The 13,162-nt window shown below is 49.4% G+C and overlaps 1 protein-coding gene across 1 annotated transcript in view; it reads left to right on the forward strand.

Annotated features, from left to right (window-relative positions):
• The first annotated feature begins 4,019 nt into the window (after window positions 1-4,019).
• Window positions 4,020-13,162, forward strand: part of Bcas1 (brain enriched myelin associated protein 1) — an 89,663-nt gene continuing 80,520 nt past the window's right edge. The window contains exons 1-2 of the mRNA XM_033767180.1: window positions 4,020-4,096; window positions 6,748-6,826. Coding sequence (XP_033623071.1) covers window positions 4,025-4,096; window positions 6,748-6,826 — 151 coding nt within the window. The 5' untranslated portion in view covers window positions 4,020-4,024. The remainder of the gene's footprint in view (window positions 4,097-6,747; window positions 6,827-13,162) is intronic.

Genomic DNA, 13,162 nt, shown 5'->3' on the forward strand with positions numbered 1-13,162 from the left:
AAAAAAAAAAAAAAAAAGGTACCAAGAAACTCAGTAAAAAAGAAAGAGAAAGAAAAGAAAAGTTCCTAATCTTACTCACGTTTTCCATTGGGGGGGCCTGATGAAAACAGCACAGACAGAAATCACTGTCTGAACTGCCTCATGCCTCGGTTTCCCCATCTGTACCTGAGCATCAGAAGACTCCCTGCCTCTGAGTCCGCAACTGGCTTCTCCAGGACCAATCCCTCCTCTCCCGGAGCGGCCTGGAAGATGGTCCCTGTCCCAGGGGGTGCCGGAGCATGAGGACCGCTGGACACTTGGTGCAAACACTAATTCCAGGGCCCTACTGGCTTTTGGCGAGAGGGTCGTGGGGCTCAGATAAGGGTGCTAGGTCCCTCCCTACCAAACAACTTCAGAGGCCACTGGCTGCAAACGGCGGTGATGATGCACGGTAATCCCACCCCTGGCCAGCACTCGCGTGGATCCTACGTGTGCCGGGCCCTACGCGGGGCACTGTGTACATGAGCTCACCACACGCCTTGAGGTGGAGTCCGCTATGATCCGGGCTCAAAGAGGCTCAGAGACGCAGGCGAGGACCCACTTCTGGTCTGTGGCGAGCAGGAGTCCCGAGCTTCAGAGCCCAGTCCACTCCAGGGCTACCTCACCCTCCATTCAGACAGGCGGCGCTGGCTGGCAGGTGGCGAGCTCTCCACGCCTGTCAGGTAAGGGCGTCTTACTGCTCTGTCAGTCACAGCGCTGCCTGGGCCTGGAGGGCTCGCTGTCCTCTTGCCAAGGTTAGCAGGTTTCTTGGGTCAACAGCCCGCGGCTCCCCTTCATCTTTCCCGTGTTGTACTTACACTCGCCGATAGGTGGCAGTAGCCTTTCGCTTTTGTCCCATACAAATCTGTATGAAATGATTCGAGGTCGTTCCTGCAAAGAATAGGGGACTGGATTTTCCTTCTTCAAGTCCTTTTGGCCCTGAGTTTGTTGAGAGGCTACATAAAATGTGCAGTGATCAGGATCCTATAACCCCAAATCTGTGGGATAGAAAAGTTTATCTCGTTCTGCTTAGGGAATATGTCCCTCAGCCCCAAGATAGCTCATAACCTGGAGCACTTATCTGATGTGTCCCTCAAATACAAACCAATTAAAATTGGGCAATGGGTGCTTATAGTTGTTTAACCTTTTAAGAGCTAAATTTAGATAGAGGCATCATACATGTGTATGTGTAAATATATTGTTTTACCCACACACACTTTTATTTGTGACCTTGGCCAAGACATCTGAGCTGTGTGACTCAGTTTCCCATTCTGAGAATTTGGAATGATACTTTGTGACAAGGAAATTCATTGCCCTACAAGCGAAGCTCTTATACCAGTGTCCCAACACACACTGGCACTCAACAAATGTTACTATGCTTATTAAAATCATTGTCTATTTTTATGCACAGCACATTCAAACCCTACTTGTTCTTGCTAGCAGCAGCACTTAATTTCTCAAGTGGCTCCATGCCCTTACTTGCAAAACGGGTACATATTACACAGGATTATCCTAGGCAGGGTAACTCAACTTCCTGTAGTGATTCACAGAGAAAATATCACAAGTTTGCAAGCCACACTTTCTGCAAACACACTGTCACAGAGATTAGACTCCGTTGTGACAGCAAGAAAGCACCCATGGACAATATATAAGTATATGGGCATTGTTGGCAGGAATGGTGGCAATTGCCTGTTATCCCAGCTACTCCAGAGGCTGAGGCAAGAAGATCGCAAGTTCAAGGCCAGCCTGGGTAATTTAACAAGATGCTGCCTCAAAATTTAAAAAATATATATAATAATAAGTAAATTTAAAATGTTGGATATGTAACTCAGGGCCCCCTGGGTTCAATCCTAGTACCACATGATAGATAGATAGACAGGCAGGCAGGCAGGCAGGCATGGCTGGCTCCAATACAACTTTATTTATGAATGTTGAAATTTGACTTTCATATAACTTTCATGTATCACACTTTGAGATTTTTCTTCCACTTTCTTTGGACCATTTACAAACATAAAGCCCATCTTTAGCTCACTAGTGATCCTGGAGCGAGCTGAATTTGGCCATTGCTATGACCTTGGTCTTGAAGACTCAATAGTATATTATATTCATAATGCCCCAGGTATAGATGGAAAGTGATAATCTACTGTAAGTATGCACATTATGGATTTTGTAAACAGGAAACATTGCAAAATAATAAGCATTCCATTGATGTCAGCAGTGCTCAGCTTTATTATAGGATACAATTAGAAAATACATAAAATCCCCAGAAATTATTATGTACCAAATTCCCCCGGAGAGCAGGTGAGGTGATGAAATCCATGGCCCTTTCTTGGCCTCTCTAATTTCCAGTTATTCACAGTGTCTATTATAAGGGAATAAAAATTCGTACCAAGAGCAGGAAGCTCACTGACACATTGGTCAGTCCTGGTTTTTGTTCTGAAGCCGGGGAAAGCACAGGGCTGATGGATCAGGCTTCCGGGGGCCTTGTCGGCATTGACTGCGCATGTGCGAGGAACCTTTGGCTCCAAGATGGCGGCCTGTGGAGTTGGACCCATCGGGCAGAATGGCGACCTGTGGAGTCGGGCCAAGGGTACAGCTTCTGAGAACAGACAGAGCAGGCCAGGTCCTCAGTGGGTCACGTTGCAGATGTGCGTCCCTGGGTGACCTCTGGAAGCTCACTTCCCTCCTTCGGGGGACCTGATGCTGGAGTACCCCAGGGGGAGGCACACAGCGCTGCGTCTCCAAATAGCAACCTGCTCAGGTCAGTGAACCTGTGAGCTCGGCCTCCTCCTCGTAGGGAGAGTGAGGAGCTGGGAATACGCGGGAGGCTGCGACAGGAGCCAATGTGGGCAAAGCGCCTGGAGTCACAAACGCAACGGCTCTCACCATCATCTTTGTCGCAAGAATCTTGAGAGGTGTAGTGAGAGGGCAAAGGTCATTCCTTCCCTTCAACTGAGACACAACCCGAGCTCCTAACACTGCTAACGCAACAGGACGTGCAGAGTTGGAAATGGCTCTGCCTCTCACCTGATGGCACTCACAGTATTTTGAGGAAAAAGACATAAATATTGCATTTATCCCTCCAATTCTGGGATGGTGACCACACCGGGGGTCATCCTGAACCTGTACTACTCAGCACTGCCAGCCCTGCCCTCTACCAGGACACTACCAATTCGCATTTACTCAGAGCATGAAGCCCTGAGTGATTTGGTTTCATAAATACAAGTGCTATTTATTATGCGTCAGGCATTGTTCTGACCTCATCATAAGCATTATGCATAGATCCTTGTTGTGATCTTATAAAGCACAGAGACACCAGTCAACTCTGGCAAAGACTCACAGCTATGAAGCGCAGCAGTCTGGCTCTAGCTTCTGTAATTGTAACCCCTGCACCTTGAACTCTTGGGGATAGCCTGTTTATGGATTTATTTTCCATTTGTTCATTGTCTCTCCACCTGCACACTTTCAGCTCTGTGAAGTCAGTGAGCCTGTTCTGCTGAATTCATAGCAGATAACCTTTGTGCCTGGCACAGTCTTAAGCCTTAGCTGCAGAGTTATGATCCGTGTGTCTTTGTTGGCTCAGTGATTGAATGCAAAGGTATCCAAATAAATATGTAATTACAAGTAGTGTTCAGCACTATGAATAGATGCCAGTACTCTGATAGCTATAAATCCAGCTAAAGGGGAACAAAACTTTATTATCTTTAATATACTTCTCATGACAATAAATGCTTCTGCCCCAGCAATGAAATGCAGTTGAAATTTGAGGCTACCTTGGACTTTAATTCTGTTGCATAGAAGGATTCAAACTCTCCTCTCCTCCCCCAAAACACCTATCACCTGGGCATGTGACAACAACGTCCCCGAGAAACTTGCCAGGTCTGTGCACCTGAGCATCACATGTGGGTGTAAGACTTCGGCCTGGCTTTGGTTTTGATTTCTTTCTCGCTCCCTCACTCTTTTTTTGTTTGTTTGTTTGTTTGTTTGTTTCTTGATTGCAGGAACGATGGGTAACCAGATGAGTGTTCCACAAAGAGTCCAAGATGAAGAGCACGAATGCAAAGCAGGCACTTACAAGGTAGTACAGTGGCTGTGCCTGGGGCATTGTTACTCACAGGGGTTCTGGGAAGATCAAGCGGCCGCCCACCAGGTTGGGCGTGGGCGACAGGTGCTCTTCTCAGTGTTGTTCCACCGTGGTTGGATCTCTGGTGTCCACCACAGCATGGGTTAGAAATGCAGCTTCTGAGGTGCCACATAAGAACAAAGCAGGAATTGCAGAGCTGGGAATCCTAGGGAGCCAGTGTCTCTAAGAACCTCCACGGGCAGTACCCAGGAAGCCGGTCAGGTGCCTGCTCCCAGGTAGGTTCGCAGCTGTAGGATTCTGTCTCCCCGCCACACTCCCCTTCAACTGCTCCCCCTGGGGATGGACTTTTGGCTGTGTCTGGAAACGTTTTTGATAGTCACAACTCAGGGAGGTGGACTGTAGCATTCAGGCCCAAAAAGCTGGCGCTGCTGTGGCACCACTACGGTGCACACAGGACAGTCCCCTCACCGTGCCCGAGAACGTGCCAGCCCCGAAAGTCCATTGCTAGGATGAGAAGCCCAGTGTTAGCTCAGTAGCTCGAGATCTTAGCTGCACATTAGAGACCCCTAGGAATCTTTCAAAACTTTGAATGCCTGAGTACGCCTGTAGACCAAACAAACCAAGACTGTGTGGGACTGAGGCAGGCTGAGTGATCAGAAAGCATCTACTGTGAGGGCAGACAGTCAAGGTCAAGAATGGCTACTTAGGGAGCCCCTTAGTCGTCTGCTCTGGAGAACTGAGGCCCCCAAACCCAAATACTTCTTTTTGGATCTTCTACATGCAGAAAGCAGAAAGCCTGAATTTTTTCCCTCAGGGCTTTTTATATTGATCCAGCTCACAACTTGGAGCATTGCTAACTATGGAAATCCCCACAGGAGAGGTAGCTATGAAATAGTATTGATCATACGGCAGAGGGAATTTCTGTGCAGAATAGAAGGCTGCACCTGAAGAAATCAGTGGCTTAGAAATGGAAACGCGGACAGGATGGGCCTCAAACCGCATGTTAGCATTCCCTGGGACGCTTTGGAAACTCCGGTGCCGGGCCCCACCCAACCACCGTCGCAGCCTCTGGTGGTGGGGCGGGCACCAGTCATTTCTTGCGCTCCCTGAATGATTCCAAGCCCAGCTAAGTCTGGTCACACTGGGCTTCCCGGAGCCAGGCAGTAAGAAAAGGAGTAGCCACTGCCAGCATGCCTGGATCTTCGTGTTGCCCTGGAAACTGGACAACAGCACTAACCAAATCTCCTGGCTGTTAAATATTGGCAAGCGGTGCTAAAGCCCTTCAGGAAATTGTGGCCCCCGAATCTCACATTGCACAGGTACTGACCTGAGAACACCAGTCATTGTGGTGGGGCCACAATTTGATGTTTACATCATAGCTATGTCTTGGGAGGGTTAATGATAAACCCAAGAACATGGAGTTATTTTAAATAATTACAATCATTGCAAAAATATAAGTAAAGGGAAATTCTTCTGTATCCACCCTGGAGGTTCTTACCGTTAGGACTTGGTATTCAGGTTTTCACTTTTCCCCCCTCCCCATATTTATTAACATATATTCTTAGTGTTAATAGAAGTAGCAGGGCTGGGATTTAGCTCAGTGCTTCCACCACTGCCTGCCTCATAAGCACAAGGCCCCAAATTCGATCCCCAGTACCAAAAAAAATTGTAATAGCAAAGTAGAGCATTATATGCACTTAATGTATAATTGACATTCAACTAATGTTTGTTTGTTTGTTTTGCAATACTGGGGATAATCTATGACTGAGCTACATCCTCAGCCCTTTCTATTTATTTGTTATTTTCTATTTTGATCCTTTTCTTTTGTTGTTTTGTAATGGGGATCAAACTTGAGACCTTGCACTTGTGAAGCAGGTGGCAGAACCACTGAGCTAAGTCCCCAGCCCTGTTATTTTCTATTTTGAGACAAGATCTTGTGATCCTCCTGCCTCAGCCTCACAAAGCGAGGTTAAAGCATGTGTCACCATGCCTAGCTGCAATATACTCTTTTGCAAATACTTTTCTTTCCTTGTAAGCATGTATGCGTGTGTATACATGTCTTACATGGTCCTTTTAAATATCTATAATGAAGAACAGAAAAGAAAACAATCAAGGCAATAACCTAAAATTGGAAAGAAACTGCAGCCGTGCAGATGGAGGGAGGGAGAATGGAACAGAAATACACACACGCTCACATGCGCACACACACACACACACACACACACACGAGCCTGAACTTCCTGTATTTGACAAGTTTGCTGAGCAAGCTCCTGGCTGGTATGTGTGTGTGCGCGTGTGTGTGTGTGTGTGCGCACATGTGTACTGCACGTGGCTTAAGTCTGTGCCCTCTACACGTGAAAAGAGCGAGGTCTGCAAACTGGCCCATTAGGTTCTCACTCTGCCCCAGCTGCACAGTGCCGAGCTTGGCCTCAGGGTCCCATCTCCGCTATGGGGTGCGAGTGGCCTCCGCGGGTGCTGGGCTGCGGCTCTGCGGTGAGTCAGCTCCTTACTCCGGGCAGTGTACAGAGCCGCGCAGTTTCTGAAGGCACAGCCTCTAAGTGAAGCTTGTTCTGAGGGTCCCGGGCTGCTCCTCCCTTGTCTTCTTCCATTTCCCCCGAAGACGACCGGTACCCATTGTGTTGCAGGCGGCATCGGACAGCGAGTGCAGCCAGAACGGGACGCCAGTGGTCATATCGGCGTGTACCGTCCAACACTGCAGTGAAGGTCAGTGCAGCGGGCAGGGTGGCGGGCCCTGGGGCGCGGGCCCTTTGGTTCCGGTTATGCCAAACAAACTGGAGCGAGAAGCTACAGGCTCCCTTTGGGCCCTCGCTTGTGTTCATCTCCTGGGGCCACTGTCGCAGAAGCGTCAGGAATTGGGGCAGCTTTGAAACCTAAAAGTCTCACCTCACGGTGCTACAGCCAGAGGTGCAGAGCCCAGGCAGGCACGGTTGGACCCATCCCAGGCCGCTCTCCTGGCTGTGTGTCTGCACCCTGCGTGTGTCTGTCTTGGGGCCCGGATCCCCCCTTTGACAAGGACACAGTCACATTGGGTCAGGGCCGTCCTCATGACCTCATCCTGACTTGGTCATCCACAGCGTGTCCCAGCTGCACACAGGGATGCAAACGCCAGGGACTGCAAGCGTGTGTCCATTAATGGAAATCCATCTTCTTTAAACATCCTGTTTCCCAAGAGCTCACATTTGCAGGAATTAGGCTTTCAGCATCTCACCAGGATACAATACAACTCATCCTTTACCGGGCATGGTGGTGCACACTTGTAGTCCCAGCCCTTCGGAGACTGAGGCAGAAGGATCACCATGAGTTCAAGGACAGACCTGGGCTACATAGCAAGACCTGCCCCCCAAAATAATAAGATAACAATAATAATAATACAATCCATTCCAGTATTGGTCTCTTCTGAGTGTGTAAGACAGCTGCGAGAGACTAAGGATTTGCAACAGATAAGGTAAAAGCAATAGAGTGAAAACCCTATTAGCTTTTAGAGTCAGACAGACCTGGCCCTGCTTGGCAGCTTCTTGACTATATGACGTGTGGTGACAGGTGTCACTTGTGTTACCTGAACCTGTTGCATTTCAGAGACTCAGACCGTCTTAGGGGTGGAGCTCATTGCCCCTGCAGCTCAGTGCAAGGCACCCTGTGCATCCTGTCCACATGCAGACTTTGGCAAATTACAAAGGAGAAACAGAATCCCCGATGGTCCAGAGATTTGAAGGCATAGAAAATGCAACCTCACCACTGACCTCCAGGCTGATCCCAGTTGGTCATCCTGGGAGTAGAAGGTGGCATCACTGAGGAAGATGTGAGCCAGGCTGGTGCCACAACCGCTACAGAGAGCGGGGCCTTGGAAGAGGCAGGACAAGGCCCAGAATGGCTTATCTTCTCCACCTAGGAGCTGACAGGAGGAGAAAAGGCCCAAGACTCCAGTTCAGGGGAGGAAACACCCAAAAGGCATCTCACCATCTCAGGAGAGAGATGTTTTCTGGCTTGATCTTTGCAAATGTCCTGCACCTTCTCCCTCAGGACTAGACGGCAAAGGATTAGCATAAAGCCACGCTCTGTGAATGCATAGATAACGCAGCTGTCATTGCATTAGCTCTGTTCTTCGGCGACACAAGCATGGCTTAAGAAGGTGCAGATACAAGGGGAGAGAGCCTGTGTTACTGCCTCACTCGGGTGGCTCTGCATTGTGGGGCAGGGGCCGCAGAGGCTCCCAGGACTCCACAAGGCACTGCAGTCAGAGCACAGAGGATCCTGCCCTCAAGTGTCCGCTCATAGCCTGTGTCTGTGCTCCCCATTTGAAAAGCATGTTTTCCTCATCTCTCTCCAGAGCCAATTTTTGCCTCTTGGAGTCAAAAGCATCCCACCAAGAGTTCCAGTACTGGAGCATGCATTTGTTTACAGAGCGGGAGGGCACACGAGTGTGGCGCCCAGGACACCCTTCCTCCTTCCTGCGACGAGCTAATCCCCAGAACACCTACCTGTGTCACCTTCCAGGCAAAAGCAGATGGGATTAAGGGTTTTGAGCTGCAGGGATGATCCTGGATCGTCCCAGTGGACCCAGTGTAAGCACTGCAGCAGGAGGGACAGAGTAGGGAAAGAAGATGTGACAGGAGCAGGTGTCACGAAGGGAGACTTGAAGATGCTCCACTCTGACCTTGAAGGCACAGGAGGGGGCCACGAGCCAAGGATCACAGGCAGCTGCTGGTGCTGAAAAAGGCAAGGAAGCTGGTTATCCCAGAAGCTTCTAGAACATGGCCTCTTGACATAGGACCTCTGACACAGGACCTGTAAGATAATATATTTCTGTTGTGCGTGGGCACACAGTGACAGCCCTTGTTGCACTTGTTACAGCAGTGACCCGGTGCAGGGGTCTAACACACTTCGGCCTGTGTCCTGGCTCTGCTGCTCGCTAGCTGTGTAACCTGGAAGGAATTTGTGTTTCCCAGCATTCATGGTGAAAGGAGAAGAATGACTCTGCCCTCAGGAGGGAGCTCTAGGGAATCTGTGCTGACCGGAGGAGTCTGGATGGGAGAGGGAAGTTCACTGCCGCAACCCCGGCTGTACCTGTGCCTGACCGGGGCCTGACCGGACTTTACCACTGTGCATTTATGCCTAAAATGCCACAGATCCTTGGGGAAATAACAGCGCCTCGTTTTTCTCCTTCTTTGATTCTTTTCTAGCAAATTTATCATGTTAGTCCTGTCTTTTTTTTTTTTAATTGCTTTTTCCTCACTGCTTAATGGATGGCAGAGACCAACGCGTGATTTATCCCCCAGAAGATGTCTTTTTTCAAAAACAGAAGAATGTCTCTGTTGCACCTGATAAGAAGTTTCTAAAATTAATCTCTTCCTTTTTATTCTTCAAAAGAAAAATTGCCTAATTTTACTTTCTTTAAAATGTATATGTAGATAGATAGATAATTTTATTGAATTGAAAAGTGCTCCCCGGGCACGGTGCTTCTGCTACACTGTGCTGAGAGCAGAAACATTTGCCCCTGACCCCTGGGTGAAGCATCACGGGCGACCAGTGCCAAAAATCATAGCTACTGCCGAGTGTGGTGGCCCACACCTGTGATCCCAGCTCTGTGGGAGGCTGAGGCAAGAAGGTCACAAATTCAAGTCCAGCCTGCACGACTTAGCAAGACCTTGTCTCAAAACTGAATTAATAACAATATAATAATAATAATAATAAAGGACTGGGGAGGTAGCTCAGTGTGAAGGCCCTAAGTTCAGTCTCTAGTCTGAGAGTGGGGAGGAGATGGAAGGGTACAGAGAAGCATCGATTAAAATCAGCGTCCCTTTGACACCCACACTTACCCTTCCATGGGTCTGCTGTTTTGTTGCTTTTCAGACAGGGTCTCCCTAAGTTGCCCAGCCTGGCCTCAAACTCATGACCCTCTTGCCTCAGCCTCCCAAGTAGAGGGGATTAAGGCGTGGGCACTGTGCCCCGCTCTAGTGGGACTTCAATACAAAGACACGGGTCCTGGAAAGCACAGTGGTCATCTTCGTGTTTGTAAGAGACCCAGAGCCAAGCACAGGACCCACAGCACCATGGCCGTAAGTGGCCTCCCAGGGCAGCCTGACTGCGGGACTCTCAGTTTAGATTTCCCAGTCAAAATAAATCCTCATTCGGCGCTGCCCGAGCTCAGCGCTGCTGCCCCAGTGGACCACGGTGGGCCACACCTGACCTTGTGCCTTTGTCGTCAACCTCGTCATCTTCAGGCCGTCCTAGCCGGAAGCAGCAGATCACTGCAGTCCCACTCAGTGCCTGCTCAGGGCACCCCGTCTGCAGTTAGGTGCTCCTCGCGCTTCCCAGAGAGGGGCTGGTGGGACACAGCCAGCAGCCGGCCCTTGTCACAGTGCTGTACCTCATCTTGCACCAGTGAGCTGGGTGTGGGATCGATTCACCAGTCTTTCTAGAAGTGACCTCTAAAGGCTGCGTCTCTTCAGGTGACTTAGAAAAGTTCAACGGGCCTGGTGGTGCACACCTGTAATCCCAGCGCTGAGGCAGGAAGACCACTGAGACTTCCAGGGCAGCTTGGACTACACAGTGAATTCAAGGCCAGCCTGAAATACATACATAGTGAGAGTCTGACACAACCAGTCAATCAACAAGAAAAAATAAATTTAAAAGTTCCAGTTTCTGAACTTGCCAAGCGTAGCCTCAGACTCTGGGATATGGAGCTGTCCCCGAGGACACCTTCAGTCACAGAGCCCGCTCCTTGGTTACAACTTCAGATGTGGGGGGCATTCCCTGGCCAAACCGGAAGTGAGTCTTAGGTTCCTTCCCTTCATTGGTTAAAACGTTTTTGTTTCTATTTTTTATTAGCACCCGTTTGCAGTATATAATGATTACATTCCTTGTGGGGAGCTGGTGCACGTGCAGAGCATTCCTCAATTCTTTTCTCTTTCCCTTCCCCCTCCCTCCACCTCTGGGTCCCCCTCCCGTTTGAGAATCATGTATCTTTCTACTTCCTGTTACCCGTGTTTTATTTTTCCCTTGGCTTGTATGTTGGGGTTCTCACGTGAGACAGACCCTGTGATGTGTAAGCTTGTGTGACTTATTTCACACCACATTATGGTTTTCCTACAGATGACTCAAGTTTACCTTTCCTTCTGGCAGAGTAGGACTCCACTGTGTGTAAACATCACATTCTCTTTATCCACCCCGCTGCCGATCGACCCCGAAGCTGCTTCCCCGATTCAGCTGTTGTGGCTTCTGCTGCTGCAGATGCGCCGATGTCTTTAACTTTGCTTAGAATCCCACCTCTCTCTTCTGGAACCTTCCTTTCTTTGCTTTTCCTTTCATCGGTTCCCACGTTTTCGTGGCCCAAGTTGGGGGTGGGGATGGCAGCAGACAGAGCAGATGTTCTGAGCAGCACGCAGTAAGAAAGGGAGCGGGCGCGGGTCCCCTCTCCGACAGCTCCCTGGGCCCAGCCTGGGTCTTCCTCCCCCGGACGTGGCGTTCTGAAACCCGTGTCGCTTTAGCGATCCTCCCGCTCCCTGTCTCGCCAGTCTTCGGCGGGTGGACACTTGGGGGTTTCTCCTTGTAGGCTCTAAGGAGTGAGTCTGCTCCAGGCTTTGTGTGTGAGTTTTGCGTGAAGACAGATTTTCCACTCTCTGGACAAGGACCGGAGCTGCGCGGTCCTACGGCGACTCTGTATTTACCTTTTCGGAGACCACCTGCTCCGCGGCTCCCCAGAGCAACTGCACCGTTTTGCATCCCCATCGGCACCGTGCGAAGGCCCGGATCCCCCCACACACACCCCAGCACTGACTGCGGCCCAGCTTTGGTCACGGCCATCCGGGCAGGTGTGCAGGGCTGTGACGCTGCAGCTCCGACTGTTTGCCTAGCGATCGTGAGGCTGAGCATCTCTCACGCGTCCGTTACCTGTTTGCAGGCTTATTCTTCAGAGACTAATATTACCCTGTATCTTCTCCCCGAGTGCCTTACCACAGAGCCCCAAACTTATGACACTCACTTTGGCGGCTTGCTGTGTGTCCCCCACCTTCCCCAAAGCATACCCTGTTTTCTTAACAGCAGAGTGAGGAGCCCTTCCCTCTTTACCACTGAGGGAGCGTTAACTGGATTTCTCTCAGTGTTCTTGAGGGTGAGGGGAAAGATTTTCTATCACACTGCTGCTGGAAATGTAAATTTCTAGACCCTTTCTTGGAAAGTAATCTGGATGGCAGTGTCTATTTTTTCAAAATCAAATGAACATTGATTTGAGCATAGTAATTCTACATTCAGGCTTCTACCTTGTAGGGAAAAAAAAAAAGGTGTGGGTTAGGATTTTTGACATGTGGAAATTTATTCTGGCACTGTTTGTCATTGCAAGAAATAAAATGGAAGCCACCAGAACATTAATGGATTAAGCAATGGCTTAAATATCTTTTGGTATGTCTATACCAAGAAATATGATGCAGTCCTGAAAAGGGAAGACAACATTGGATATATTGACCATGACAGACAACTATCGTGTGTAAAAGCAACCCAGAAATATTTCCAGTATAATCCAGTTTTTATAAAAGAAATGACAAATTCAACCACTATGTATGAATACTTGGAATACTTGCGTTTGTTTGTATGCAAAAAGTCGATAAACCCGATTGCAGGTGTTAGTCACCCTACACTCGAGGTGAGGGTACAGACAGGGAAGGAAAGGGGCTAAGAGAGATCCTTTTGAGTAGCAAGCACACGTTAAATGTGTATTATTATCCAATTTAGAAAAGAAAAGCAGAAGACCACACATCGATGTGTCTCTGAGCGACAGTGTCTGCTCACGCGGGAGCAGATGTCGGTTTTGTGTTTGAGCGAACTCTGCACGCTCCACACCTCTGCCTGCAGAGGAACGGTGGGGAGCACGGAGCGGAGGTGGGAGCGGGAAATGTGCGTCTTTTACCACCTCGCGACCCAGTGACTGACGGCTACGGTGGCCTGTAGAGAACCTTCAGTGGGCAGCACGGGCTCACCTGTTGCCTTTCGTTCACGTTCCGTGGGGAGACAGCATTTTCCTCACTGAACACCCAGAGATGTGGT

Source organism: Fukomys damarensis, unplaced genomic scaffold (assembly GCF_012274545.1).
Source record: "Fukomys damarensis isolate Sample0158 unplaced genomic scaffold, DMR_v1.0_HiC HiC_scaffold_22, whole genome shotgun sequence".
In the NCBI taxonomy this organism is placed as follows: Eukaryota; Metazoa; Chordata; class Mammalia; order Rodentia; family Bathyergidae; genus Fukomys; species Fukomys damarensis.